Here is a 26041-nt window from a genome sequence, read left to right as displayed (position 1 = left end):
ACCTCCTTCTCCACAGTCAAGTCCTCAAAGTCAAGGCCGGGCTGCTTTAGAGGAGCACTGCATCCAGACACACACGTCTCCTCAATGAAACAGTGGACGCAGACTAATTACACCACGCTGGCCTTTCCCTTTCACCTGCCTCACACAAATCGCGCTGGATAAATAGCTTTTTTTCTTTTTCTTTCCTCCACATCACAAAGGACATCTTTGGACAGGCATAAGGGAGAAGCTACAGTGAAAATAGCTCTTGAAACTACATTACTGCAGTTTGTCTGTAGAAGTCTGACTCTGGAGACTCACTCTGACAGAGACATTTCACCATCATTAGCAGCTAAGGGACCAGGGCAGGAAGACTACAAAGGACGAGCGGCCATTTCTGACCACTTTACTGGAAATAAAAGGGTCTGACTCGGGGAGGATGCAGGTTTTTGTGTCCATAACACACACAAGATGTTCCACGTCCCTTTTCATTCCCCACCCAGCAGTTTAGCACCATATTTACCATACAGACCCGAAAAGCTTTCTTCTCTAAATGCAGCAGATAAGAAGACCTCAAAGGAGACATGTTGTCCTCCAAGCTTTTGATTTGATTCATAGTCTGTGTCTGTACTAAGTCCACACAGGCCTAATAGAATCAGAGGAAGGGGCACCCTGACATTCGTGCTGATAGTGGGACACGAGGACAGGATGGATATACTGTCTGAGCCAAGCATAAAGGGGGATTTACTCAAACAGACAATAGAGTAGGACAGGACAGGACGGGAGCAGAGGAGGACCAGAGAGGAGTAAAGACGAAGCAGATCAGAAGAGACAAGACAATGAGTGACATCAGCTGAGACATGAAGTCGTCTCCTCTTACTGTTTGACTGTAAGCAGACATGTGCTCCGACGGCAGATTGACAGAGATAACACACACACACACACACACACACACACACACACACACACACACACACACACACACACACACACACACACACACACACACACACACACACACACACACACACACACGCCTCAGCTTTCACTCTGGCACTCTCTCCATTTGGTTTACATGGGAGCTTCAACGGGACTCGAGCCAATCATTGATTTATTTACATGGTATAAAAAGGAACGACGCCAAGTTACGAGGAAATGTTCTAATACGACTTTACTGTCACTAGAATTCATTTGACAGGTCGGTGACGTGGCGGAGAAACACAGATTTACCGCTGAGACCTGGATGCGACTCTTTATTAAAAAGCTCCGTAACAAGAAGAAACCAAATCCAAATCTTCCCCCTCCTTCGCCTCCTCCTTCAAGTGTTCAAGTGTTGTTAGCGCTACGTGCTTATTTTCCTGAGAGCTGCTCTCCAATGAAGAGCTCTTGTGATTCACAGCATGAATGGAAGTGAGGAGTTGTATTTGCAGGACATGGGTAGGAAATCCTGGCGTTTTTGTGACAATTTCTTTGTGGGGATGAATTAGTATTAGGCAGATAAAGGGAGGGAGGGAGAGCGTCGGGTTTGTTACCAGGACAACAGGACAAGGGGGGGGGGGTGTACCTTTCTCTTATACGAGCTGAACAGGCAGAGAGGGAGGAAGAGAGAGGGCTGGGAAGTGTACACTCAGAAGATACACTATGGTGGAACACACACAAAGGCACACGCACACACATTTCCCAGCCCGGGCGCTTTAGCTGGGAGGGCTGAGAGGAGGGAGGGAGGGAGGGAGGGAGGACAAAGAGGAAGAGGTGAAGAGGGATACATGCAGAGAGACGAGCAGACAGAGACAGACAGAGGTATGGCTGTTCATCTGTAGGTCACTGCCTCATCAGCCGCTCAGCAGGATGTCTCAGAGAAAAAGGAGCTTCACCTTTGGAGCTTATGGAGGGTAAGGATGAGAGAGAGGATCAACCTCTGGGGAATCACATTGTATTTTCCGCCGTTTGATTACTGCGCCGTGAAAGTCTGGAGCAGGTCTACCTGTTGCAGCCTTGTTATTAACCTGTGTGTGTGTCACAGAGGAGCAAGGGGGAGGGAGGATGAGGAAGGGGGAGGAAGGTGTAAGACTAGTTGGGAATTGTGTTGCACTTCCTTAGCAACTGCAGACCTTGATTAGCTGGCGAGATCGTTGACACTAAGCTTGCTTTCATTATCCACAGGGTCAAAGCCAAACAGTGGAAGGCGTTCAAGTCAAAATGTGTGAGTGTGTGAAGTGATCAGAGGAGCCATGTAACCTATTAGTTATGCACATGTGATGCATGATGTCATCAGGCTGATTGTTTACATTTAGTCATGTTGACCTGAAGTGAGCTGATTTCTTTGGTGGTATAAATGTGTCACAGTCAGTAAAAGTCGTTTGTTTGTCTGCCTGAGAATCACAGCTGCTTCTCCTGATGCAGAGCTGTGACACAAGAGTTTCACCTGACAACAGACACCTCTGATGAGTTTAGGATGTAGCAGAGTGGGACAACAAGTAGTCCATCGAATTTGTGTTAAAGCCCTGTACCTGACTGAAGGTCATTTCCAAAGTGAGTAACAAGGTGTTCCTTTTAAAGCTGCAGCCCACTCAGTGAGAGAAGTAGTGATAGAAACTGAATGTATCCATACATATTCCATAAAGAAGTTACGGAGTTGCAGATTTTGAATACTTCTGGCCTCGCATGAATATTTGTGATAACTTTGTAGCGGCCGGCATTTGAGCGACGGGGATATGAGAATATTCTGGTTTGTGTGCAATGAGCCGCTCAGCTGTAGATGGTAAACTGCATTAGAATTCATGAGGCCACAAATTACTGTGACTATTGTGTTTTGCTGATGCTGGGGACCGCTGCAGATCTGCTTAGAAAACACTCCCGAGGCTCAGTGGGACTTTTAAGGGAGATGATTAATAGCCAGGTAAGCACAGTCCAAAGGCGGATACCAGCAGCCGAAGGGACCACTTCATAAAGACCAAGATCCTATTTGGCTTCCAGACTGGGCCTATGTAGTAAAAAAAACATGCAGATCCTCCTTCCAAACCCTTATTCCTACATGTACTTGCCATATTATCCCGTAAGCCGCTGTGCCATGTGAGTGATTGGCGCTCCTGGGCTTTTATGCGTAATGTTTTATTCATCTGTTCTTAGCATCAACTCAACTAAAAGGCCGAGGAGGATTTCCAGCTCCGTCACAACTCTTTCCAAACAATCAAACTACTAATAGACACGCAAAGCTACAGCAGACTGGAACGGAAAGTACGGGTGCACAGCAGTTCTCAATCGGCGTGACAAGTATAAATACACTCCCCCATATTACTACTGTGCTCACCTGTGTTTGTGTATGAATCTGTGGGTGAACACACACACACACACACACACACACACACACACACACACCTGTGACACTAAATACATGTAAGCTTAGACTTTGCTGTACTTTACAACAAAGGCCACTATCTGTTTTTGAGACGCCCCATTAATGCTCCTCATGCGGGATTAGAATAGAATGTTATGATGATTTTCATGGAATTATGGAGATCATTCACAGTATTTTGGGAATGTAATGATGTATTGAAGAAAGCTTACATGAATACTAATCTGAGTTGTCACCGGCATCACCGTTTTGTCGATACCTGGATCAGATCAGAACCTTAGAATCTATCTGAAGGAATGACCTCATTGTTCCTCGCACGCACCCATGAGACCAGAGTTCGACCAGCCTGACGGATAACAGAAGAAAAGGGACGAGAGCCAGATTTGGGCCATTAAATTAGCCGTGTTTGTGTTCTGCCCGTGTTCCCACTTACAGTTTGATTGAAATTGCCGTTAGAATATAATAACTTGGCTGTGGCAAACAACAAAAAAACAGACAAACAAAACCCCCGAGTGGAAATTGTGCCTGGTTGGAGCATCACTTTGCCTCCTGTGCCCTTTGGCTTGTTGATGTGACATTGTGTGTTTGGCCTCATGCGGCGTCAGATTAATGTGAAGTAGTTGGAATGATTAAAGAACCGGGTTTGAGTTGGCAAAGGACTCTGCTCATACACTCCTTTATTTGGGTCACAGGCACTAAAGGAGGGACGTGTGAGGAATCAAGTGTCTGTGTCAACGAGCCATAAGCAGACAAGGTCATGACCCCTCACACACACACACTCAAAGACTTTGTTTGAGCCGAGTGAGATGTGTATGTTTGATTTAAGGTTATGAGGGTAAAGTGCAGATTTAGTGGAGGATTGTGGGCGACGCTGGTGTTTTGACAGGTTCTGCTGAGCCTGTAAGCAAAGTGAGTTTAAGCTTGAAGACGACTACACACGATTAGTCCAGAATGACCTCGGGGCAGTTTGCTTTGCATTGATCTGATCTGATTTTAGCTGCCATGACAACATTAGTGGGCTTCAGGGTTTTTCCTGTTGGTGGTAATATTCATCTCAAGGTTGTGGGCTGGTTATTAAATCATCACCAGGTCCATAATTAATGTCCTGCTCTTGACCGACTTGTTCCTCCTTCTTCCTTCTTCATAGAAAGCAGCATGAATTGAATTCACGTGTGTACGGTTTTATACAGTCCCCTTCAGATCATTTGAGGCCACCACTAAGTATCGACTGTTGATTTAAATCCTCCCAAGTCCTTCCAAGGTTATTGCAGCACATTTTACCGCAGATGATCATAAACAAATCTTGGAAAGAAACACTTCTGTTATGTGTTTCTTGACTTGAAGCTACTGTACCTTTTACCTAGTTGTGCCTCTTTCCTTCAGTCATGTGGCTGTGGAGTGGATGGAGGCGGAGTTGTTGACACGGCTGTCCGCCCTCCCTCTCTCGGCTGCGAACACCAAAACATTGAGTCCGAGTCAGCGGAATGATGATCACCTAGCGTATCACTGACTGGCAACCTAATATTTCCACTCTCAACACAGGAAAACAAACAAGAAAAGAGCAATGCCCTCACCAGCAACACCCAGAATGTCAGTGTTTGCATGTCAAATGCGTTTCACGGTTACGCTGGAAGGTGATTTGTGTCTAATGACAGAAACAAGTGCAACGAGTATAACAAAGGATTTGTGAATAACACGTTTGATTTCAGACACTGCAATTCTGTTCAACAGGCGTTTATCCAATATTTTGACAACAAAGACAAGTACTGAAACAGAGGAAGTGGCAGGGTGGCGGCGAGAGACAGAGGGAGTCATGCATTGAGATTAGAGCGATGGAGACTCACAGAGGGGAGAAACAAACACACGCACACGCACAGTTAGACCGTTCAAACATGCGCTGTAGACGTGTTCCTACATGTTACACCTGCTGGCCCCAACTGTGGAAACAAAGAAAACAGTAAACAGCAAATTCAGATTAAATCAGCTGTCAGCCACAGACGTTCAGGCCCAACGGCCCTCTGATGTTGTTTGATTCGCCAATATGAATCAAGACCTTTACAATGGGATATCTTACAGATCTATACCCGTAACTTTCTTATTTGTTCACGTGCAGTGATGTCATAAATGTGATTCTATCGCGAGCAGACGCTTGAATCCATCAGCTGCAGAACAATATCGGAATCATGGCAAACCTGCGCCACTTTAAAATCCATCATTGGATTCACACGATGTTATCACAAGGAATTTAAAATAAGCACTTCATCCTTCCCGTCCAGCAGTAACCCTTTTAACTAATAATGCTTTTACCACCGTGTCCTCGCATTGATCTGTTGAATTTGCTGTTAATGTTTTTTAGCTTTCTGAGCGTTGAGACCAAAGATACATTTGTGTTAAACTGTGACAGACAATACTACTGTAGCTCCTCTTGAAGGCATTATTCCCTATTAATCTGTGATCCACTGTGATTCACCATAATACATATATACAGTATATATTTATATATATGCAGCATGAAAGGGACATGTCGGCGTGTGATTTCTCAGGTAACCTAATGGGAAATCTTGAAAAGGTTGACCCGTTTCAAAGATGAACCCGCAATGACCCTGCAGACAGCTGGAAATGAGTATGCAGACACTTCACCCACTCCAGTTCCAGTTCCCCTCCTCTTCCTCTCTCATTGGAGACTGTGGGAATAAATGGCTTTGATTACCAATTTAGCATTATGCAGCACCGGTCCCAGTGAGTGTGTCGCCATTGAATGGCAATTGTAGTTAATTGATTGTCTCGGCCGTGGCGGTGTAGAGGATAAGCGGTGATTAGCAGCAGATTGATCCGAAACCGCTACTTGTTGGGAGTGATTGCTCCTCAGATTGATCCAGGTGGAAGATTTATCCCTGTGTGAAAAAAAAGAAGTTTTCTTTCTCTCCCTTTCATCTCCATAGTCCTTCTTTCTTAGTTGCAAAGTTGCAACAATCAAATTCTTGTTCTACTGTCCCCATTGCTTATAATCCTTCGATGTCGTATTTCTTTTTAATACATGTTGCATTGACCCACATACTCTTCCCCCGATTGCGCTGTATAATTCAGAGGATTCCGGACTGCCTGCCAGCCCGCACGGCACATCTGGCAGCAGCTTTATGCACTTGGCGGTCAGACAGAGGAGAGAAGGAAGGAAAGGGAGCAGAGGAGAGGAGGGAGGAGACGTGCACGGCATGAGTGTGTTTTCACAATGACTCACTCTCAGGTTCTGCACGAGAGAAAGAAAACGTGTCATAATCCAAATCATAATAAATTCACCGGGACACAGGGAGACGTAAGAGAGTCTTGTATGCTCCAATATCTATTATGATAATCTGACGTTTACATGCCGGTAATATATGATCAATTGTTCACTGATGATTGTCTCATCCATCATTTGAACGCACCTTACTTAGCACTTTTCTTCCGCATGCAGGGTTGTTTCAGCATATTGTGGTGGGTTTGAGCCAAGGTTTTGTTCTCCTCTTTTTCTCTGTAGAGTTGACAAGACCTTCTCCAAGACCAGAGGCTTATGGTGAGTTCTCTCCTACATATTCATGCATATCTATGAAGCATTTATGCTAAAAATGCTCTGAATGCTCCTTTAACAAATGCTGCATTTTCAGGAGGTTGATGAAGGTTCTGTCTGTCTGACCTGCTGTTTTGCCACATATTTGAGAGCAGTGGAACATTGAGCGGACTCTCCTTTATATTGACATTTACTCGCCTTGTCCTCTAATGGGAATTTAAAAAATCCGCCTTTAACTAAGGGGCAGAATAACTGCACTTATGATCAAAGAAGGCAGAGGAGCTCACAAGGTTCCCTGTTCACAGAGGGGAAGGTGTGACTGCTCACTATAAAATTCCGGGCCGTAGCAGATGGAGGGAGACGGGGAGCAGAGGCACTTTGCACATTACCAGCTGGGTGTGTTGGGCAAACACCTTTATTAACCAACAGGGGCCAATGAATGATTGATAGTAACACTTCTTCACAAACATAGACCTATAACATCTCATCTATATTACAGTTCAGTTTGAACCCATGTGGTTGTTTGTTTAAATCTTACCCAGTGGTTTTTAGTGATGTTTATATTCACGCTGTCTTACTGTATGTGTACAGGTTATTGACATTATAACTATGAGCATTGTGGACTGGAAATGATTACAGTAGACTGGCACAGCCGGGAGAGAAGTTTGGCTCATCTTATATCAGTACGTTAATGGTGAAGGTTCAAAACAAAATGTCACACACACTCACTTTGCTGTAGTATTTCACATTACAAAGTGGCAGGCAAGATATTGTTTGTAGGAAATTACAAAGCGTGTTATTAAATGTCATAGTATTGAATAAATCATGGCAGATTAGTTTGACTTTTTATAGCCAAACTCATGATATGTTGCGAGGACTTAACACATCTTCAATTGTTTTGTTTGATTAGACATAACTTTGGCTCCATTAGCTTCTGCCTAGCCTGATACGTATTCAATCTCATTCAACTATAACAACAACTTACATCTTACGGCTCCTTTTACTAAATGGAGTTTGTAATTCCAAACTAAGAAGAAATAGAAACCACCTTTGTTTGTGTAACTACAGGATTAGATCTTCCAAACAGAGCAGCAGCCCATATGATGATCCATATACCTGGAATTCTTGAGACATAGGTCTGAAAAGTGCATGATGCTGAGGAGAACAGATGAGGAGACTGAAGACTTAAAGACGTGTGTACATTTCCAACATCTGAGGTGATTTGCTGTCTCAATCTAATAAACCGTAGATCAATAGAATATGTCTTTCTGCTTGGAGCGTTAGTGTTTTATTGTTTATGACTTCAAACGAGCTTATAGGCTACGAAAAACTGAAGATGGTTAATTAATCATCATCATACACCCAAGAGGCTAAGGAGCTTGTAAAACTGGTCAGTAATTAGTCTGGAAAGGCCAACGGTGGAAAGGCAGGTACACACACACACACACACACACACACACACACACACACACACACACACACACACACACACACACACACACACACACACTCAGGTTTGGGGTGAGAACAGGTCTCTGCCTCATGCTAATGGAACCTCAGGGAGATGAGATGCGCAATTGCACAGCTCTGATTAAAATCACTGAGTCATTATGCCAATTGTGTATTCTATCAGTCTGCTCGGGCTCTCAGAGCAAAAAGCTAAGCGATCAACAACAAACTAGCTATTTAATAATTCATTTATCTTCAGTTTGTTTTCAATTCAGTTCCTATTTCCATTGCCGTTTTTCTCCAAATCCAGCTTTGGAGTCTTCAGTGAGGAGACACAGTTTAAATGATCTTATATGAGTCTTACCTTGTTTTTATGAAATTACATGACAACTGGCAATGGCAAGAAATGAAACTCTAACACGGACCCACATAGGATTAGGAAATACCTCAGTTTTAATCCTTATGTGCAGCTCTCTCTCCATCTTTATAACTTTATTCCTTTATTACCCAGACATTCATGCTGCCAATGTGTTAAGAATAGAACGGCATCCACCAGATTTATGACAGCTACTTCAAACCACACTGTCATTAAAAACTTACTGCCTTGGATCCCTGCTGAGTGACACTGCGTCTAATCCATCAGAGCTTTATTCCTCAACCTGCCAGGTGTGTGTGTGTGAGTGTGTGTGTTTCTGTGTGTGGCCCCCATGGTTCCATCACCTCTCTCATTTCACCTGTCTCAACAATCTCAGCCTCATACATACGCAGTGTGTTGTTGTGACTGTATCAGCCTTGAGCTGTTTTTACAAAGGAGTTGCGCTTCATGAAAGGTGAGAACACGCTTACTTCCTTGTGCTAAAGCGCTTTCAGCACAGTGTTCCCAATAAAACACTCATTAACTTGATTGCTCCTGATAATGGCGGTGTTTATGCACCGTAGATTCAAGAGTCCTGCTGTGCTGATAAGGGAGCCAGAATAAATGCCGTGGCATTTCTGCAGGAGCTGTTATTCCGGATTTGGAACAGTATTTTGTCTGTTTTCCAGTTTATGGTGCGTGGTATGAACTGAATATTGAATATAGATTAAATTCAATTTCATATTATTGTTAAAATGACTCTCCGAGGATGCAGCAGTTTGTGACAAAAAATATGAAATAAAGTGATTTCTTCATTTACCATATTGTAATTGCTTTGGGACTTGGGCTCAATTTAACGCTCTGTTATGTATAAGTATAGTTGGATGTCTGTTGCCCTGAAGTGATCTCCTCTGAGCTGCTCCAGGGCTGTAAGCCTATGCAGGCAATGACTGACACAAGGAGCTGGGTGGTAATGAAGTGCTCCTCAATGTTGAACGATGACGAAGAGTAAGCTGAATAGGCCTCTAATTGGCCTTCTGTGACTCTTCAGATGGCATTTAATGGCTGCTCTCCATCCTACTTTTGGAGCCAGGAGCCGTGAGGAGAAAACAAACAGAAGGAAGAGACTGGAGCTGCAGATTGGTCAGATATTAGATCACCTGCAGCTTCACTTTCATCAGTGAGCCCACAGTGTGTGCAATGAAACACACGCCACACACACACAGTATGTGGCATGGTGGATGCATGGAGGTGATTATATGAATAGAACTGCATGATGTACTGTACAGTGGCAGAGCAGTATGCAAATGAAGATTTTGAAACAAATATGTAGAAAATGTATCTGTAAATGTAAAGACAGCAGATCCATACAACAGTCCAAACCAGAGGAGAGGATAGCCTGGCTAACTTTCTACAGGTCCTGAGGTGGCAGAAGGGGATTATGTTTGCAATGAACCTTAGTTTAAAGAAGATTCCCCTAATGGCCACACTTAAGGAGGAATCGAAGCTCCTTAATGACCTGTCTTTTATCTTCATTCATCCTAGGAAGATTTGTATCCTTGATGTCATCAAAACAGTTATTGCCAGGTTCTCACAGAGGGAAGAGCCAAACAGTAGTGTGATGTCTTTGTCAAGGGAAGCATAAACAGGGAAAATAAGAGAGGGCCTAAAATTGACTCCTGTGGGACAAGACGCTTTATAAGTGCCAGTGACTGCTTATGGCTTTCCCTTCGCTTTCCTCCACCACATTTGAGACAGTTGATGAAGATCATGTAGAACTAGAAATGCAAGTGCCTGATATATTGAAGCAAGAGTGCCTGAAAAATGTTGGAATGATTTCTGTACCTGAAAGTATGAAGGCAAGTATCAAGGGAATTTGAATGTATTTTAATTTGGCCCAAAAAAAACTTGGCATCATCTGAAAAACCCATTTAATCTGTCAAAATGATTTTAACTCTGAAAAAATGAAGCCCGAAGGCCTGAAAAATGTCTGAAAGATTTTTGTACCCGAAAAAAATACCTTACACGCTGTGTGAGTGACAGCTAAAGCTCAAATCCTTTCAAACTGCCGATAGTTTATAAACAACAGGTGCAGCCAATTGAGCAGAGACACAGAGCTGAGTCAGTGTGAAGGCAGAACATGTCTGAAAACTGAGTAGAAACTTTGTTCCGGTTAAACACACTGGGGCTTTGGCTATTTTAGGCAATGGGCTATTTTGTGTGTGTTATTTTGACCACATGGAAAACAAGGGAACATCGGAACGACAAGGGGACCCATGCGGCAACTGATGCTGATGTAGCATAAATGTTGAAATGTTGTGGTGAGGTCAAAGTCAGCATGCAGTGCAGAGCAGAGAAGATGGAGGTTATTTTAGCAGATGGGGCTCACAAGTTGCTCTGTGCACCTGTTCAGGTTCAGCTGCTACGGGAGATTCTTAAGTACAATGTGTATGCTCACACACTTGCACACCCACGTTACTGTCTACTTTCTCATTAGCCTCCCTTCTTAGTATTAATATTTTCAGTTAGTTAATTAAGCAGTTGGCACTGGAGGGGTAATGTTCCTTATAGTTGTAGCCATTTACGGTAATCAGAGGTCAACTCCATGTAATCGAGCTCGATTACATCTCAGTTCAGTAGACGCTTCAATTAGCCTCCATCCACACTATACCTCACTAAGGAAGAGGACGGTGAGCAAAGGAGAGTAACGAGTGAAGGAGGGAGGTAATGGGCTTTCCTGTGTTACTCATTCAAGTACAAAGCAATTGGCCCGCTCACGCATTTGTGTCTCGCTTTGACGCACTATGAACATTGTAAATGGAACAATCTAATCATCCTTCACATTTCCACAAAGAGGAATGAGCAATGAATGCCATTAGCTGCGTATTCCTGAACACATTTTGGTGGCACAAATTGGAGATGAAATGTGCTGCTTTCTTTTGTTTGGAGAATGAATTTGTGAATTGATGCTTGTTGCATATGAGATTTCCAGCTGCTCATAGGTACAATGTGGCTCATAAACACTGGTGGTTGTAGCCAGTGATGGAAACATTAAACTTTTGTTATTGAACCTCTGCTCCTGTACCGTTAATGTCCTATTCTACATTTTTCAGTCAGTTTGCTGTAGGAAGCAGCATTTGGTGATATTGTCATTTATCTTTTTGCACTTCTCACTCAGCAGCCAGTGTTTCGGCCTGTAGCAGCTTCTAACGGCTGTACGTCTATATATTGCCTATCATCACACATTAGTCACTGAGGCATTGGCGTTTAAGCCATTCACTTGATTTCGGGTGAGGGCGATGACAGAATTTAAATGGTGAAATCATTCGTGCCGTAAAACCTGTGCTAACCTTAGTGGCCAAGTTTCTGTCATTACCTATGTTAAATTGATGGAATCTAAGCATATCTAAGCACCTATGCCATGGATAAAATATTTTTATTATTGTTATTTTGGTTCACTCACAGCCAGCAGGCTAAATGGCTCAAAATTTAATTTAATTTTGCCTTTAAATGATGTCCAGATGACTGCAGTTGCATTTACAAAGACCCCAAAACCTCAATTGAATTGAGAGATTTAATAAATTCCAATGGGTTTAAACAGAGGCAGTTAGCAATTACTTTACCGATATTCCTATAAAACGGTCGCCTCAGTACAGACGCACAGTATTCAGCACCAAGTGCATAATGCAAGTCATTAATTTCATGTTTAATTTAATCATATCACCATTGAAGGAGCTGTTACCTTGATATAATACTATGGTACAGGAAGTGGAGAATAGTATTGCACTTGCTGTAGATGAGCTACAGTCTTCCATATGCTATCTACCCCACCAACTGTGCTGTGGTTTCTCACTAAGTTGGATTCAAGTCCAGTGCTGCCAAAATCAATATTGAGGACCACCTAGGTTGGTAGGTACCCAAAGTAATTATGAGACCCAGCAGGTTTGTGGCAGTGCAGACAGCTTTGTTGTTATGTTGAAGAAACACTTATAGAGAGGAACTCAAGCCACAAGCCAGGGTTTGCTTCCTGATGGTGATGCCTCCGTCCTGGTTGTACGTTCTGTAGACACAGGAAGTATCCATAGGAAGCCAGCAGAGGGATGTAGTCCTTACAGCATCATTTACATGTAGATACCTCATCTGTGAGACATTTGTTTTTTTGTTTTTCTGGACTATACCATCATGTTGACTCACAAGGAGCTTGTTAACGTCTCCAGCAGGGGGAGGCACAATGCAAAGTCAAATTCCAGTCGCACACCTTAATAGTCTCATTACCTCTTACCTTCTCTGAGTTTGTACCATCCTAGATACAAGATTCTGTACCGCATGCAAAACAGGGATAGAATCTTGCAAGAGAGAGCAGCAGCAGCATTCAAACATCAGTCCTGCACACAGAGTGTGTTTAAAGAGTGAAGCTCCTCCTGTGGACGGTGTGTAAATGTTAAATGAAGTCTTTTTGACCCATGAGAGGACTGCAAACAGTCAGGTAAGCACAGAGACGCAGTGGGAAGGAGAAAAAGGGCTTGAAGCTCATGTAATGAGAAATGGGAAGAAGAGTGAGTGTGAGTGTCACCGTGACCCACATAGGTTTGCTCTTACAATTGCGTGCCGTCTGATTAGCAGATGCAAATTACAAGGTATCCAAATGAGCAGTCACTTCTGATTTGCTTAGTCAGCCTCCTCACATTCTGCTTTAACTCCCATCCCTCCCGTGTTCATAAAGATCTGCTTACATCCTCAGCGCTTCCCCACCAGCAGCTCACAGGCTCAAAACAGGATCAAAATTGTCTATTGTACTTCATGTCTTTTGTGCTTTCCCGCTCCCTCTCTGCATGTTCAAGCTGAGTCACTCAGGCGGTTCCAGCTTTGCACCAATCATCTCTAGGTGAGTGACAGAGTAGAAGGCTGTACTGTACAGATTAAGGGGCTAGCTAGCTAACTTCATGCCATGTCATGAAGCTGCCTTACTTCTGATTACACTCTGTCGCCAAGGTAACTTGATATCCAGAGCAAGCCTGGTACAGAGCAGGTAATGTTTGAGCTTAGTCAAGCAGAAATATATCATGAAGATGGAAAATAGCATCACCGTTCCTACAGGATCCCCTTGAACTAAGTGTACCTGTCTTTAGGGGTCTCTCTGTAGGGCGGAGAAAGGATGTCTAAGGTATTGATCACAGATGATATTCAATCAACAAGATACAGTAATGACGCTGAAGACACACGTACACAAAACCTGGTGTGATTGTGTTACGATTTTAAATACTGTAAGCAGTTGAGGCTCAGCCCAACTAACGTGAAACATTTTCTGCCTGCGTTCCTCTCCTGTTTTCAGTTTTATATTCTTCCTGCCTCTCCAATCCTTTTTATCTTCTGCTGGTAAATATGCCACATGTGAGCGGTCCGTTTGTTAAGCTTCCTTCATAGTACAGTTGGGACCTCTGCTGGAAAACCACTATGTAAGCAATCCAGTCTAACCGAGATCCTCCTTAATAGCAAATCTTTACGGCTTTACGTGATTCCGATTAAGCATGAATTTGTGTCTTTGCAGGTGTTTGTGTGTGCATGTGTGTAAGAGAGAATGATTTACAGGCTATGTATTTAAAGAAAGTGTTCAAGCTGGCTCTGGGCTACCTGTAATGTTATACTCTGGAGGGTGTGGATAACCCAACAGGCCACCCAAAGCCTTGGCTCACATCCACAAATGAGCTTTTCCTGGGCCTTCACACCGGCATATTGATCGTAACCAGTGGTACTATCACGTTTTCTGCAACTCGGTACTCCTTGTAGAATCCAATCACTACTACTGTAACACTAGTAAGCGGCTAAATCTGTAGTGGATTGATATTTCAGAACAAAGAGGTAGGGGGAGCGATTCTCTGACACCAGAGGAAAGGTGGAGCACATGAGTTAAGGTCAGTTAATATCAGAAACACTTCTTAACATGTGTTTTCTCCCCGCATACACAATGTGATGTGAGGGATTGCCACATACCAACATGTTGAGGTAACAGGAAAGGTGTTTGTTTAATAGACGTCTGCATTTGACATGAATCATTCTGAATCATCTTGCGAACGTTGACATGATTGTTTGCCGATACTGTGCAGAGCAGGATCTGATACGTCAGCGAGTGAAACAGGCACAGTGGCATTAAAATGCTTCAGGTGGAGCTCGGATTCAGTCAAGGCCTTATGTGGACAGGTGGCTGTGTGATGAAAAGATTAGTCATTGTACATAGAACAACACAGACCTGCACTTACCTCTGTGGGCTGAGCAAGTGGTTTTCTCCGCTGTGGCAGGGTGCTAGAGAATCTGCAGCAATTGAGGGCTGTTCAGCAAACTGCCTGTCAGTAATGTGTCAAATGGACAATGGGATGAATGAGCTACTTTCTGCAGAAAGGGCTTTATGATGATGTAAGAGGCTATCAGAGCCAGGCAGATAATGGGGAAGCGTGATCTTATGTCACCTGTCACATAAAGTGCCTTTTTTTCTGGACATCTTCACTCGCAAACCTGCGTCCAGCCTGAGCACTTTTTGGTACTGTCAGAACAGCTTTAGCTATTAACAAACAGAGTGAATGAGGCAAATGTGAAGCAAAGCAACGCCCACAGCGTGAATGGGCAGCTCTCTGTCACTGGCGGATCAAAAGAATAGAGAGGGGGAGGGAGCGGGAGAGGCAGAGAACAAAAGGATGGGGAGGAAAAGATGAAGATGAGTGTTTGTGCTTTGCTCGGAGTGAAAATGGTCAGGAAAACGCTGGCATGTATGTGAGGGAGGGAGCGGGAAAGGGAGGGTGCTCCAAAGAGGGAGGATAGAGGGAGGGCTGCTCTCAGCATCATCTGACAGAAGAGGAGAGAGGCTGAGCTCCAACAGCAGGTGTTGGGAGGATAGAGAGGGACTGAGTCAGACGCGCAGAAGGAGCCGCACGCAGACCAGCACCAAGTTGTTGAAGAGACGACACTGAGCTACTACTGAGGCGGCTCTCCACAAAGGTAAGCATGGAGAATGATGAAGGAGGCGTGGAGTGGGCTGGTAGGAAGAAATGGGGAAAGATGGAGATGGAGAGGGGGAGAGAGAAAGTGAATACAGGATAGATGAAAGAGGAAAACACACAGACTATGCCAGCAGCAAACTCTCTGTCTCTCTCTGTCTCTCTCTCTCTTTGTCTCTCTCTCTCTCTCTTCTCTCTCTGTCTCTGTCTCTCTCACTGGTACACACAGGAAGTGGCTGACTGGCATCTAGACTAAATGACTGCTTTCATTGTGCATTAGCTGCTGCACTTGATTAGATTAGTTGCTTTCTACTAAGTGGACCTGCAAAGCTAAGGGGTTTATGTGTACTTGTCTCCTCCCAAGTGTGTGTGCGTGTGTGTATATGCATGTGTGAGAGCTTGCCTCCCTGTGTGTGTGCGTGTGTGTGTGTGTGTGTGTGTGTGTGTGTGTGTGTGTGTGTGTGAGAAGCAACCAGAAGAATAACGTTTTTCCCAGTTATAATCAAATAATAAGAAAGAAATAAAAGAAACTCATGAGAGATTTTAATCTATAATGGCACAAATACAAAATCTGAACCTTCTCAGTGACAATAAATGGGAAAATTAGGTTCCGTTGAGCTCCATTTCACTGTAAATATAACTATTAAGAAGCAGAAACCAAACCATGAAAGCCACTTTACAATTCAGTCTTAGTGGAGCGGCTCCTGTTTGTCTCTGCTGATCGTGTTGCCTCTGCTTGTTTCCAGCAGCAGACTTATGACGGTGATAATAACGATCTTTGCGTGGGTGTGAATAAAGCACGGAAACTTCAGATCATTTTGTGGTATCGTTTCAAACTCTAGGCGTAATAAAGGACTGATCCCCTCTTGTGTTTGTCCAGCCTTTGGAGCCCCACAGGCTGCGATCACGTTGCTCGATTAAGATTGATCTGTCTGGGAAAATGACTAGAATAGTAAACTGCTCTTCTTCACTAAATGAACCTTTGTATGCAGTTGGTGGAGTTACGCATTTTCTATCATGAAACGTGAATTATCTGCATTAGTTGGCCCGGCTGGAGCTGCAACTTCATGGTGAGCTACTTTCCATCCACCCGTGTTTAGAAATTAATGTTGTATTTTATTACAGATAGAACTTACTGGCTGGAGCTCTGCAGTCATGGGCCCCTCTGGGTCCAAACTCATTAATGCAAGCCTCAGGCCAGGCGTACACCGTCCCCTCACAAAGGAAAGTGTCTCCCATTGGCCCTATTGGACATAGCAGCACTTGATCTGATGATATCTGACTGTTCTTGCACCGTCTTTCTACACAGATCTTTTGGAATCGGCACACATGCTGTATAGCCGTGTTGACACTGAATCAGCCTGAGGCCAACAGTGTTTACTAAAACCTTTGTTGACCTTCAACGATAAGTATCCCTGATTAATTTGAATCAATATATGCTAAAGGAACAGTCTGCGATCCAAACGTAAACACAATGTAAACTCAGGACTGAAGTGTTGTTTAACTCTCAGACTGACTCACTTGACAACGGACACATCATACGGATCTGATCTCTGGAGTTTAAACAAACACGCCTATCAAACATACACAAACCATTTACCATAAACCATTTTGTAGCTACATTTATTACTTGTTTTCAATCTCTATGGAGACTGAAATTGGTCGAGTGACATTTGACTCTGAACAGTGGATAAGATGCTGTAGCTATGTGAGCTGTTTCTGTATTCACAGATGGCAATTTCATGTTTTAAATTCAGTTTGCTGACCGTTTCCCCATTCATTTGTATTTGCAGTTGCAGCACAGCCTGAGCTTTGACACAAACACAGAAGGTTGGACTTCTTTATCCTGCACTGAGCCCAGAAACAGCTCCTGGCAACACACATTAATTGGATATAGAGGGATTTAGTTTCAAAATGGTTTGTGTCCATTTTGGAATCTTTATGGCATTTGAAATTCATCGTGGGAAAAAAAAGCGTGTTTGTAATAAAACACGGTTTAGCGAGCCATGGCCTTTGGAGGCTTAATTGGATTTGAATATTGGACCGTTTGGTTTGCATATAGATAAGATCTGTTCCATTATATTGTTTGTGCTGTTTCTTTTTACAAACTCAATTCTGCATGACGTGAATAGAACTCTCAACTAAGTTTGGCAGCTTTGAGGAGCTGATTGGTAAAATTCTACACAGAGGAAGAAAGAAGATGGAAATAATCTACTGTTCTGTGTTCCATCTGTGCTATGAAGTGTTCAGACGGTGTGTAGGGATAACATTTTACGATCATCTTATCTTTCATCACCAGGTTTAATTTTCGGTGTAACACTATGATGCAGGATCTTGTCTGCGATGTGTTTGTTGTGCGATGATCTGAGGGAAGCTGGATCTTTTCGTCTTAATACATCAACACAAAACAGCTGGTCCCCTGAACATGACTCATGGCTTCAGCTTTAGCTCCCATTATCTCCTTTAATTACTCAACCGCATACTTTTTTGCATATTTCTGTACTCTTGAATCATTCTGTGCGTGCGTGCATGCGTGCGTGCGTGCGTGCGTGCGTGCGTGCGTACGTGCGTGCGTGCGTGCGTGCGTGCGTGCGTGCGTGCGTGCGTGCGTGCGTGCGTGTGTGTGACCCGCTGACCCCACCACCTGGCTGCCGCCGTGTTGCTGCCACGGTCCAAAAGCTCAGGAGGATAAACAGCAATGTTTAGTTGAATTGATGATTAGAGTTTGTTATTGACTCAAGTCCAGTGAGAAGATGAATCATTTGTTTAAAAAATAATACAAAGCTCTATTTTTAGTGACGCCTTACATCATAAAATGATGATTAATGCTCTGATTCACTTTTAAAGGTGACGGTTATTTTAAAACGACCGGAGCTGATTTAAGTGCGCTGGAGATTTATTTTGACTAATGTGACACACAGTGGGTGAGATGTTAATTAGGTCGAGGTTCACGAACTCTCCCTCTGTGCTCTAATGTGCATTAGAAAACACTCACGGGATTCATACTGTGCGTATTCAACAGCATGTTTATGCAGCCGTGAGCCTGCAGAGTTGATGTGGATGAATTAATCAGACCACCTGAAGTGAAGGGTAGAAACGGCTCCATACTGTGTATTTCTGCAGTCAAAGGCATCGCTATCACCACACCATACGTTCCAGCCTGTCCTCACACTCTCCGCATGCTAATTTCTTGTGCTGCACCAACTCACCTTAGTGCCTCCTGAGGTGCATTGGTGCAGATGTTGAATGATGAACTCAATGTTTCTCTTCAGTGTCCTACGAAACCTTTATCATGGAACCTTGCCATGTGAGGATGCAGGTGAAATGGATGGTGCTATTTGATAATGTGTGGGAGATATGCCCGCTTTAAACCCGCATGGATCCGCTCACTGGTTATCTGGCTTATAAATGGATCCAGTGACACACACACACACACAACCACACACACACAAGCGCAAGTGCACGTACACACGGACAAAATTAATAACCTTTTCTGATCAGAGCCATCAGGCGTGGCTTTGATAGTGAAGGTGGCAGGGCTGTCAGGCTGCATCCATCTTTCTGTCTGTGAGCTCTTTCTGAATAGTGATTGATTTCTACCTCTGTGTAGTTATGGGTAGTGCTCTGAAGGTGTTTCTGCTGTTTGTGTGTGCAGAAGCAGCCTCTGAATATGACACGGAACCTCTGTAAACATGAATAAACATCTGTGTTTCTGGGAGCTTTCCAACAGAACATCGCTTTCAATCCTTTTCTTTGTAAACGGATTTATATTCCCACTTTCTTTTTAAAGGTTTTTCTTTCCATTGTATCCCAGCTGCATTTTGAAACGGACAAGAAATCTCACACTCGGGGGAATATCAAGGTTGAGGAGCCGAGGATGCTGCAGGAAATATCTCACAGCCCCTTTCAAGTTTTCTCAGGATTCAGAGATTCAGAGATCAGAGGCAACACAGAGCAGCGTCCCACTGTGGTGCACACACACACATCCGCTCACCTGGGCTCTAGGTCAGCAGTGTGCTGTCAGAAAGAGCTCCACTGTTTACTCAGACACACAGCTCACCTCTAGCCCGGAGAGAAGCTGGAATATAACTAATAATGGACAGAATGCCATCATAAATCATCTCATCTCAACCTCTCCAGCTATAAACCAATACGTTGTGATGACAGGATGAAAGGAGCTCAGGGTTGCTCTGTGCTGCAGGTTTGTAAACAGGATGCATGCACAGATGAGCCGACGGTTCGTCACTAGCAACCGAGTGTTGTGAGAGACAAAGTGTGAATTAATCTGGTCTGACTAGAATCAGTCAGTAGTCCAGCCACTCAGAGCTGAGACAGAGGAGAGGAGAGGAGAGGAGAGGAGAGGAGAGGAGAGGAGCAGGTCAGGAGATGAGATCAGAGCCCTGCTGCTTTGTCTTTGTATGAGGTTTCGCTCCACTCTCAGCTTTCCACTCTTCTTTTCTTCATTTCTCCCTCTGATATTTCGTAATTTGGTCCTTCTTCTTGTCCAATGTGAGGGGAATATGCACGCTGTATCGCTCCTTTGCAGGTATAATAGACTGTAATGAGCAGATAATTTGGTAATAATTTCCTGCTCTTTCATTGTTTCTATGGGAAATTCAAGACACACCGAGGCCATAACATCTCTCTCTCGCTCTCTCTCTCGCTCTCTCTCTCGCTCTCTCTCTCTCTCTCTCTCTCCTCCATCCTCTATGATTTACAGGAAAGAAAATGGAAGGAACCATCGCGTCTCTGATGAAGTAGAGACCTCAGTGCCACGCTCCCATCATCTATTTCCTCTCCCCTCCTTTTTAAAGGTAACACCAGGCTTCAAACTGACACGGTTATGTTTCTTACTCAGCTTTGCATGTGTTTCTGGCTGCGTCTGGAATGTGTTTCACACGCAGCAGATAATTCTGATAAAGATGAAATAGCATGGTCCTTGAGAGCTTCCAGCTTGAGTCAGCTCTGTATATTTACGGTGGTATTGATTGATTGTAAGTGGCAGTTGTGATGTTACATCTAAAAGAGCCTCTTGTAACGATAACCAGTGTTCAGTAAAGCAGGAAAAGAAGCATAATGGGTCATTAAACAATACAGGATTACATCAAACTGCCCACTACAAAACCTTATTTGTTGCAATCTATCGGCCAATTTATTAAATTGCTCACTATAAGTGTGCAATGTTAAGTTAGTCTCAGCTTCACTTTGAGGATAATGCTGACACCTACTGGTGTGTATGGACGTCATGCTTGTCATGTGAGAAAGTGCAAACTCAAGTAGGTTACAAGAGTTTGACCCCTTAAGGTGCTGAGCTGTACACGCTAGATTGTTCTGTAGGGGGCTGAACCCATGAATGCTGCTGACAGAGACGGCGTCCCGGCTGATTGCCAGTGTTTCTAAATACAGCAGCACGGTGAGCATCAGTGGCTATTAGCATGGAGACGATGCCAGAGGAGAGTCTGGCTCTCAAGTTGAAAATGCTTTGTCATTGCAGAACATTGTGTTTTCTTCTGTTTTAATGCTTCTTTCCTTGATGTTATTGCTCTTCTAGTGCGTTTCAGCTGTAATCCTGCTCTGCGTCGGCCTCATATGTCTGCACCTTCATGTATCAAACTAAATCGCTTGTATCGCCTCGTATACTTAGTGAATAAAATCCTGATTGTAACCTACAGAAGTTGTAATTTATCCTAAACTGATTCAGATTCTAACAGCAAATTTACTTTCAACCGAGTTCTGCCCAAGTTTTCACCAAATTCTGAGCTCTGTGATTGGATTCTTGTTGGGTTTGTGACTTTTGTCCAATTTGTGCCACATCTTAAGACGTCTATGCAGAAAATGAATCCGGCGTTGCCTTCAGGAACCCCTGTCTGCCTGAAATAAATCCTCCCACTTTCCTCCTCACCAGGCGCTCGGTACTCTGAGTTACTGACGCCATTGGAAAAGTGACAGTGGGTCATTCTGAGCTGCGTTGCGTTGGTGTATTTTTACTCTCAATTGGTTTCCTCCTCTCTCTTATTGCTCATCACATCCCTCAGCTGTCCTAACTTAATTCACATTTGCCTCCGTCTGGGTGAAAGGTGCTTCTAATGGTCGTCCCTGTGGCTTTATTTAGCTGGCAGGTTGTGGCCATGCCAGACAGGACAGAAGCGTCCTCTGTCCTCTGTCACAGGCTTTTGTGATGAATATAGATGGGCAACAGCTGCTCTAGTTAACATTGCGTTTATATCCGTCACATGATAATAATGACAACGCCTGTGGAAATTATTTGCGGGAAGGATTAGCTGTGCTGCAAAGAATACTCTGGCATGTGTTATATTATCTACATGTGTGAGAAATGGGAGGAAGAGGAGCAGGAGACTTTAATGAAAGGGCAATAAAAGCAATGAAACGTTTTTTTACTGCTGTGTGTGTGTGTAGAGTCAAAATCCTCTTAATTTAAGGTGTTTGAACAGAAGGAGACTGAATCTAATCTGAGAGATGTACAGAATAGTAAAATGGAGCATGCAGCAGTACGTGAATGGAAGTGAAAGTGTGAGCCTCTGTACAGTGTTAGAGGTCTGAGCAGAATGCTAAAATGACATCGCTGTTGACGGGGTTGCATCATCTTCTTTTGTAACATGGACACACGTATGGAATAGTGAGAGTTCTTACCGACGCCTTACGTCAGTGTGCTTTTAATGATGCGATCATAGCAGATAGCCTGAGGAGAGCTGTCGTTCATCCACGCCTGATGGTAGATGATGGACAGTTTAAAGAGCAATAGAGGGCTAATTATGTATTCAGGGCTCTTATTCTGAAAGGTTGGCCATCATTAGGTGTTAATAATGAGGAAGCATACTGGCCAACCTATAATAATAGCTTTGGGTGCAAATTATTGGCAATTTATCTGTGGAAATTCAAACGGGGTTATGGGGGTGATGGTCGTGTGCCGGTAATGAAACGCTTCAGTCCGAGCTTTACTCTTCAGCTCTCAGAGTAATCAGCATAAAAAGGGAAAATGGACTTTTCTTCTTCATGGGTTGCAGATATGAACGTTTCCTGTATAGATTCACACACGATCTGTATTCGGACAAAGCTAATTCAGTCCTCAGTCGATCAGTGAATCACTTGGTCATCTAGTCACTCACTCAGTCTCTCACTTCATGCACTCACTCGCTAACACACACACGCACACACTCCCTCTTAGGCGCACACACACCCACACTCACTCTCAGGCTGCTTGTGATCGTCTCAGAGGGAGGTGGAGCTCGTACCCTTTCAGGCTTTAAAGCACTGATAGAGCTTTCAGTGCAGCCTCTCCGTGTTGTCCAAGGACAGGAGCCTAATGCGTGTTCAATTTAAAATGAAAGAGGTGAAGTGAGGGGCTCTAGTTTAATGGAGCAATCACCGTCTCATCAATGGAGCCTTAAGTTAGAGCAGTGAAGCTGTGTATCTGTCAGCTAATTAGTTATCAGCTGCTTCATTCATGGCTCATTGATAGCTCAGCTGTAGCTTCCTCCAACATCCCGGTCTTACAGTAATTATAATGCTGTTTTTAAGGCTGTTATGTCTACAATCTTCAGTATTACAGGGGATTGGATGTCTGGGCTGAATCCTATTTGTTGCTCTGATTCGTTATGAACTACCTGTGAAGCTATTCTTGTGTCTGGATTATGTCCTGTTTGTCGCTTTAAAGACACAAACATTTGCATTTGGTTGCTAATTGCATCTCTGGCTGGACGGATTCAAATCCAGCGGCAACATTATAAAACATACAAATGCACCCTTCACTGTTTGTCACTCGTTTCTACATCATCCTGAGACTCAGTAAACTTTAACGCATACAAATGACAACATGTAACTTCTGTTGTGGGTGGTTGTAGACATGTTACATCATTTTACAGTAGGGTTTTGATTGTTGTTTGTGGCTTGGAGAGAGAGACACATTCACACCTATATGACATCTTAATAAGAAGCTTCTCAACTGCGCCTCAAACTACTTTTTAAAGTGGTTTCTTCAAACAGATTGCCTCGGCTTTCATTTTCATGCATCTTATTCCTATCCTGGGATTATCTCTAGACGCTGAAGGTGCACGAAATGAAAGTCTTACCACGCTGACATCGGTGTGCCTGACTGAACTTCATGACACTCCAAATGCACTACAAGCAGGGAAAACAGCCGCCTTGTCGTCTCATTGCTGACAGTAGCTTTTGTGCCACTACAAAAGTAGAGAAAGGCCAACAAAATCATCACAACCTTTCATTCCGTTCACCAAACCCTCTGGTTTTCTTTGATACATATTGTTCCCTTCAGATGCCTGATTTCATGCAGGCTCGTACAACAGCAGACTGACTTTTCCGAACAGCCCGAGCTGCTGTCACACTCACCACACACACACACACATTCACATTATGCTTTACAGCTGAAACAATGTCTGTGTGCATCGTGAGTAGAAATGAACGTCTCTCCGTCAAATGTAACAAGCGTGAAGTTAGAGTTTAAGATTCCTCAGTAGCACCTTGTGTTAAAGGTGCTCCCAGTATGGAGGAGTGTAGGATTCATACTCTTCATACTCTTCATACTGCACTGAAAGAAGCTGTAAAGAATAAAAATCCATATTTGTTTATGCTTCACGGTCAATACATTTAGTCTCCTTTCCATTGATTCTGCTCGGGGGAAATCAATGAAACATGGATGGTTGCCTGGATTTACTGCGCATTGCAAAATTAAAGACAATTATCAGACACGGGTACAATCTGTTCTCCCTCTAAAGAGCTTTCAGCAATATGTGAGCAGATTTTTGGGAAATAGGTCAGCGTATGTTGAGATCTGGTGTTGGATGCGTGCCTGATGAAGAACTCTGCTCTCTCTCTCTCACACACTCTCTCTCACTCTCTCTCCTTCTCTCTCTCTCTCTCCTTTCAGGCCTGGGTCCCTTATCTTCCCATTGCATGTCTGCCTTTCCCTTTCTGCATTTGTTGCTCTCTCTCATGCTCTCGTGTCCAAACCCTTGTTTAACTATGCAGACACGATTTCTGAGGCACTCTTGTTGGCTAACTTGCTCATCAGGCTGTGGCTGATACACACACACACACACACACACGGGGGGAAACAGGGCTGCTTATCTCTCCCACATGTCTCTCCAAGTGGCAATTTTAACTTTCACATCATTGTTTTCCCACCAAGAGAATGCATGATGCAGCAAAAAGCCTCTGCTGCCTCCCTCAAGTCTGCATGACTCTTCTTAGAATGTCAGATGTGTGTAGGTGTTATGAGTGATTGTGTTAATAGGGGAGTGAACATGTATTTGAGCCGTGTGTCAGATACCAAGCCTATACATTTGTGTGACCAACAGTAGGAATCTGAACCTACAACCTCTGGGCTCTGCCACTATAATCAACCCCTTCTTGTCATGTGTTTAAAACATGCATGAAAACGTGTTGACCTCAGGGGCGTTTCAAGGATAAGCTGCGTCTTGAATCACCTTTGACTGTCCCGTTTACTTTTATGGTGTGTGTCAAAGACTGTAAAATCTTTATGGAGCAGCAGGGGAAGAGGCTTTCTGTCTCATAGGCTTGAGAAGTACGAGATGAAGGAAAGAGGAAGATGTCTCGGTGTGAAGTGACAAAAATGAGAACTGTGCCTTTTTTGTGTGTGTCCACATTCAAATGTGGGTGTTGCATTAAAGATAGTAGTGCAGTGCAGCACACACACACACACACACACACACACACACACACAGACTCCGCGTTACCCCCTCCCTTCTTCCTACTGGACAACTGTGTGCATGTGTGTGTGTCTGTCTATGGGAGGGGAGAGTGAAAAAGAGGAAGGGAGGGAAATAAGACTCTCACACAACAGCACACACTCTTACCTCACACATGTATCAGATGGATTCAGATGGACAAACATCAGCTATTCTCTCCAAGTTGACTGGCTGATGTGCAGCGCTCGATCTTGTGAGGCGTCGTCCTTGTCGATTCCTGCTTTCTACTTCTGTCTGACAGTGGCATCGACACTTCCACTCTTGTCATCTTGCCTTCATCCGCACTTGTGGAATGATGGCAGATCTTAGAATAACTAAGAGTGCTTTAGTGGACGGGCTCTTCCACAGTCCCCCCACTAAGCCGTATCTCAGCAGACAATGCCACAGTGATGTGAGTATGCTTCTCTTGCTTAGCACTGACAGGTTGCTGTAGGTAGTGACAGAGCTTGTTTACCAGAGCTTAGACAGATATTCATGTTTGTCTCTGTAGAAGTCCATAAATTAGACTGAATGAGTTTTGTGGATTGACTGTGGATATGTAACCACACCATATTGTTAAAGTTCACTCTGCTGCAGCTGCAGCTCCACAATCCAAGAGTGATCTGTGTGTATGCAGCACTA

The 26041-nt window shown here is 43.8% G+C and overlaps 1 protein-coding gene across 8 annotated transcripts in view; it reads left to right on the top strand.

Moving 5' to 3' along the window:
• The first annotated feature begins 1676 nt into the window (after positions 1 to 1676).
• The window catches only part of rap1gapb (RAP1 GTPase activating protein b), a 42538-nt gene continuing 18173 nt past the window's right edge, over positions 1677 to 26041 (top strand). For 2 of the 8 annotated variants that reach the window (XM_076147140.1, XM_076147142.1), the window contains exons 1-3: positions 1677 to 1871; positions 6852 to 6887; positions 20395 to 20488. In XM_076147140.1, the coding sequence (XP_076003255.1) occupies positions 1828 to 1871; positions 6852 to 6887; positions 20395 to 20488 (174 nt within the window). In that variant the 5' untranslated portion in view covers positions 1677 to 1827. Of the gene's footprint in view, positions 1872 to 6851; positions 6888 to 15592; positions 15676 to 20394; positions 20489 to 24186; positions 25812 to 26041 lie in introns of those variants that run through there. The other 6 variants (XM_076147136.1, XM_076147135.1, XM_076147138.1 and 3 more) reach the window with 4 other exon arrangements.

Source organism: Genypterus blacodes, unplaced genomic scaffold (assembly GCF_046128005.1).
Source record: "Genypterus blacodes isolate CSIRO-AG114 ecotype Tasmania unplaced genomic scaffold, CSIRO-AGI_Gbla_v1 ptg000037l_1, whole genome shotgun sequence".
Taxonomy (NCBI): Eukaryota; Metazoa; Chordata; class Actinopteri; order Ophidiiformes; family Ophidiidae; genus Genypterus; species Genypterus blacodes.
Note: the sequence above shows the minus strand (reverse complement) of the source record. Positions and strands in the feature narration are given on the sequence as shown.